The sequence below is a fragment of the Barbus barbus genome (assembly GCF_936440315.1).
Source record: "Barbus barbus genome assembly, chromosome: 29".
NCBI lineage: Eukaryota > Metazoa > Chordata > Actinopteri > Cypriniformes > Cyprinidae > Barbus > Barbus barbus.
This window is the reverse complement of record NC_136757.1, coordinates 1,243,145-1,248,553: the sequence shown is the minus strand read 5'-3', so window position 1 is coordinate 1,248,553 and position 5,409 is coordinate 1,243,145. Positions and strand designations below refer to the sequence as shown.

Below are 5,409 nucleotides of genomic sequence, written 5' to 3'. Positions count from 1 at the left end.
ACAGCTTGCCGTAACTATGTACACAAACACGCTCTAATGCGTTGGTGTCTTTGCTCAGAGGTGCGTGTCCGTCGAAAGTGAGAAACCTTAACTAGACTATCATTCAAAGGTTTGTGCTCTGTTAAGATTTTTGTTTGTTTTCGAAAGAAAGTAATACTTTTATTGATCGGGGACGTATTAAATTGGTCAGAAGTGCCAGCAAAGACATTTGAATTCTATTTCAATTAAATGCTGTTCTTTTGAACTTTCTGTGAATCCAGAAAAATAAAAGTGTCGGTTTCCACAAAAATATTGAGCAGCACAACTGTGTTCAACATTGATAATAATCAGAAATGTTTGTTGAGCAGTAAATCAGTATATTATAATGATTTCTGAAGATCATGTGACACTGAAGACTGGAGTAATGATGCTGAAAATACAGCTGCAGATCACAGAAATACATTACAGTTTAACACATATTCACATAGAAAACAGCTGTTTTAAATTATAACATTTGACAAGATTATTTTATGCAGCCTATTTTATGTGCATAAGAGACTCAAAACATTCCAAAAATCTTGCCGACCACAAACTTATAAAAATATGTTGCAAATATTTGCTAAGGTTATTTTTTGTTTGATGACCGAAGTTGTGTAAGTCAGGTGAGTTGAGAGGAGAGGTTTTGCATTATTTTGATCAGAAAGTATATGTGACCCTGGACCACAAAACCAGTCATAAGTCTCAATATCTGAAAGCTGAATAAATAATCTTTCCATTGATGTATGGTTTGTTATGATAGGACAATATTTGTCTGAGATACAACTATTTGAAAATCTGGAATCTGAGGGAGCAAAAAAATCTAAATATTGAGAAAATCTCCTTCAAAGTTGTTCAAATTAAGTTCTTAGCAATGCATATTACTAATCAGAAATGAAGTTTTGATATATTTACAGTAAGAAATGTACAAAATATCTTCATGGAACATGATCTTAATATCCTAATGATTTTTGTCATAAAAGAGAAATGTATAATTGTGATCCATACAATGTATTGTTGTCTATTGCTACAAATATACCTGTGTTACTCATGACTGCTTTTGTGCTGCAGGGTCAGCTTTCAGATGATATATAAATCTCAATTTCAGAAAATTGACACTTATGACTGCTTTTGTGGTCCAGGGTCACATATATTGCTTGTGTGCCGGTGGAAACGGCACCCTGTCTCAGAAAAGAGAAAAAACAGATTTTCTTCCTCATGTTTTGATGTCGCTGCTGTGATGTGAGGAATCTTCCACACTTACAGTCGTAGAAACTTCTGTTGGTAATTTTTCCACCGAAGTGACAGACGTGACGGATATATTTTTTTCAGCATGCGGTTTATGCCTTTGATCTCTGACTCTTAACTCTTACATTGTCATTCAAAAACCTAGAAATGCATCATTCTCATATATTTCACAACTAAGCACATTTTGCTGTCATTGCTGTACCGTAATGCCCCAAATCTCATTCTCATTACTGTAGAGTGCCTTAAAGTTCTAGTTTTGAGGTGGGTTTTGGTCATTTTCCAGCATTTCAGTGGTGATTATTGTTAATGATCACACAATCATTACTGTAGGACAGGGGCTTTCCTGAAGCATCATGATAAATGTAGGCGGTGCTTAATGTGCTTAATATTCATTATAAAACATCATAATGATCTTTGCCGTTACAAGGCTGTATAATGCTGGTTGATGTTGATCCACTTTGACCTTCTCATGAGAGCAATGTAACCCTGTCAGCATCTCTGAATATCCTGTGCAGCAAACAGAGAGAAATAGGCCAGAGGAAATGGACTGAAAGAACATGTGGATGAGAAAAGAGTCGCTGAAGGCCCGTTCACACCAGGAAAGAAAAATATAAAGATAACGATAAACATGTATAGTTGCAAAAATCGCTCTGTGTTAAAGAATAGCAGAGGCCACACCACAACTATAACGATAAAGGCACAGAGAAACGGTATCATTGGAATCATTTACAGAGCGATTTGTTTTCAGCTGATGAATGATAAAAACATTGACAGCCAATCAGAATCCATCCTGCTGTCACGAGCTGGAGAATTTAAAGAGGTAGACGAGCCTGCGCTGAGAATAAGACCGTATCGTCCGCTGGTGTGGACGCTAATATAGTTATCTGGCAACACTTTATTCTGATAGTCCACTTTAGACATTCTACTAACAGTAAGTAAGTTTGCAACTACATGTCAACTAGCAGTCATTAGAGTATTAGTAGACGGTCTGCTTAATATCTGCTAACACTTTATTCTGATGGATCCACTACATAACGACTATAAGAAGCTTTACAAGTATGTGTCAACTTATTCTACTAACCCTAAACCTCTGAGAGATAGTAGACATGTAGCTGCAAATTAATGAGAATTAGTTGACACGTAGTTGCTAAGTTACTCATGGTTAGTAGAATGTCTAAAGTGGACTATCAAAATAAAGTGTAACCAGTTATCTTTATAGTTATCATTCTTGGTGTGAATGGGTCTTAAATCTGTGTGTGTGTGTGTGTGTGTGTGTGTGTGTGTGTGTGTGCAGGCAATGGCTGCCGCGCTCCAAACTGGTTCCTCTGGGCGTCAATCAGGATCTGGACAAAGAGAAGATGCTGGAAGGCCGGAAGTCGAACATCAGGAAGTCTGTTCAGTTAGCGTATCACCGCGCCATGCAGCACCGCAACAAAGTCCAGGGCGACCCCAGCAGCGACACGAGCGACAGCGACTGAATGCACGCGGTTTACACGACTCCAGACGGTGATGCATTTCCACCGAAACACACTCTGATACTCTCTACTCTGGTGCTAAAGCGCTTCGGGCCCGGTGTGAAAGACTGGCGCGTCAGGCGTGTGTTTAATGTTAGATGTGGCTGTAGATACACAGTCCGTTTACCTCACACTACAGCCAGTATTCCAGATTCGATGAACACACTCTCTGTCAGACCTCTCCTTACCACAGCAAAAATAAAACCCAATCCGGATTCTAAAGCGCGCTGTGTGACGTGTGTGTGTGCCAGAATCATGTGAACGCTGGCAGATGAGGCTGACGTGAAAAGCATGCTACACTTTTATGCAGAACACGCACAAGTGAAACGTGACAATGTATTTATTTGTTCTTCCAAACGATCCTCCTCTCCCCATGAAGTCACCCACACATCTGGTGAAACGGTGTATCTGTTGTGTTTGTTGTGTATATTTCTCTCATGTTCTGTATTGTTCGTTAAGAACGAATCCATGACTGTTGTCTGACCATGTGCCAGTTCTGTACAACTTTTATACAGTATATATATAAATAATACAAGCGATAGACTTTAATAAAAAAGGTTTGAGTTTTGTACATTTCTTTCTTTTGTTTTTGTAATATTATTTTTATTACATTTTCTCGAAACACTTACAAGACTGTCACATGTACATACCGTGTCTGTAGCAACACTTACAATGTACAAAGAAGAAAAGAAAACAAACATATCATATCACATGAAAGTATGATAACACAAACCAACATTAGGTTAATACAGTATTTACTTAGGAAGTTAGATTTAATAATCCATTGCAAACAATAACAACCACAGCTGTAAGGGGTTAATGTAATGCACATTAAAATATATTTTAATACCTAATCAAGAATTTTGATCCTTGTACATCTGTCTCTTAGTTTTTTGTTTGTTTTGTTCTGGTTTTTGGTGAATGATCAAGAATCTATGTAGAAATAGGTGTGAACTCAAGCTGGAGTAATCTCTGTTAATTAACCAAACCATCATTCGTGATTAGTAGCATTAACCCTAATGTGCTTTTCTGTTCATTTTGAAGAGGATCTTCTTTTTTCTGAAAAGGCTAGTTGCTGTTATTGCATTTCACTAAAACTTGCTGACTTTGCTCATGGGGTTTTTCCACTTAGCAGTTACTTCAATGTAAGGTTTGTGGATTTGAAGTTTGCTAAATTCATGAGCCATGAGATTTCAGCTAATAATCACCACGAGTCCCACGCAGAAGCCACACACTTCTGGATAGGGGTTCATTCAAACATGCATTTGAGCAATAGTGATAGCCATGCTTGCAAGCAACACTGCACATAGTGGAAAACAACGTCTTCCTGAATGCATCTGTGACAGAGGAATAAATGTTGGAGGTGAAGGAGAACTGGTTTGTGACTGACTCACAGCTGTAAGACAGGTTCTTCAGAGCGGTCCTCAGCAGCTGTTCTCCTTGTGAAGCCACACACTCTCACAAACCACTTCTGCTTGTCTGTATGGATCTTCCTCACACGTTCTGGTTTGAGTTTGAGCTAAACCACTAACTCGATTACTATCTGCTCAACACACTCTCATACTGATACTGCATACTGAATTGTGATTGGTCTTCTGTTCAGTCATTTTCCTTGTATAATGCAAAGCGACTCTTTAAGATGGTGAACTAATTTACTACACTATATAACTACTGCTTGTTTAGAAATAGCATGTGAAACGTGCTTTATACATGCAGTACGTTGCTACACTAACATAACTTATATAAGATAATTTTGTGTTAAAGGTTCTATATACTAGTATTCTGTTCATGTTCATTCTTGAATGCAGCTGATACACACTAATGCAACATTTAATTTACACACAGATAAATCCTGAAAGCTGTGCTTACTGAGAACTTTACTCTTTCACAAACATTACTATTTCTTTCAGGTGATGCAAACCTAGTTTCACACAGAAAGACACTTGAGCCAGCCTCATTGTCTTGTTTTGACGTGGATCTCTCAGGGGAATGTTGTAATTTTATCTAGGTGTGATTGCAAAGAAAGTGTCTCTGTGGGTGTGGCTTGTGTGAAGAACATCCTCAGGAATATGGATGTCTGCCAACTCCTAATGCACACAAACTCTGTTATACGAGCCGCTCGTGCTTTTATGTAAACACACGTTTGCAGAAGTTTCTTAAGGCATACACTAGCTCATTGTGAAGAGAATATTCGTTATGGATTTTGGGTTGTTGACGAAAGTGTTTTTTTTCTCTGAATGATTACATTATATATCCATATATTACATACATTATAAATGGAATTCATACAGATAATGACTTAAGTACACCTTTATGATATTAGTTCACCTCTTCTATTTTTTGGTCACTGCCATGTTTTAGCACAAACCTAGCAACTAACATGTTTTAGCACATTTCTTAACACGTTAACATGTTTCTGTTGTGTTTTAGCACAACTGTAGATTTGAAAGATAGCATACTGTTTTGGCCAGAACATCCTGAAGGTCTGGGCTGAGCCTTTACTGTTGATCTAACTTTTTTGATCAATTGAATGTGTCCTTGCTCTGTGAATGTATTCATTTCTTCTTCTTTCAAAAGAAAAAAAATCTCTTACCTAATCTTTTGAATGGTAGTGTATATACACCAGCTACAG

At 37.6% G+C, this 5,409-nt stretch overlaps 1 protein-coding gene across 1 annotated transcript in view; it reads left to right on the top strand.

The window, feature by feature from the left end:
* The window catches only part of brpf1 (bromodomain and PHD finger containing, 1), a 47,188-nt gene extending 43,559 nt beyond the window's left edge, over positions 1 to 3,629 (top strand). The window contains exon 16 of the mRNA XM_079385080.1: positions 2,558 to 3,629. Coding sequence (XP_079241206.1) covers positions 2,558 to 2,741 — 184 coding nt within the window. The 3' untranslated portion in view covers positions 2,742 to 3,629. The remainder of the gene's footprint in view (positions 1 to 2,557) is intronic.
* Positions 3,630 to 5,409: the final 1,780 nt, after the last annotated feature.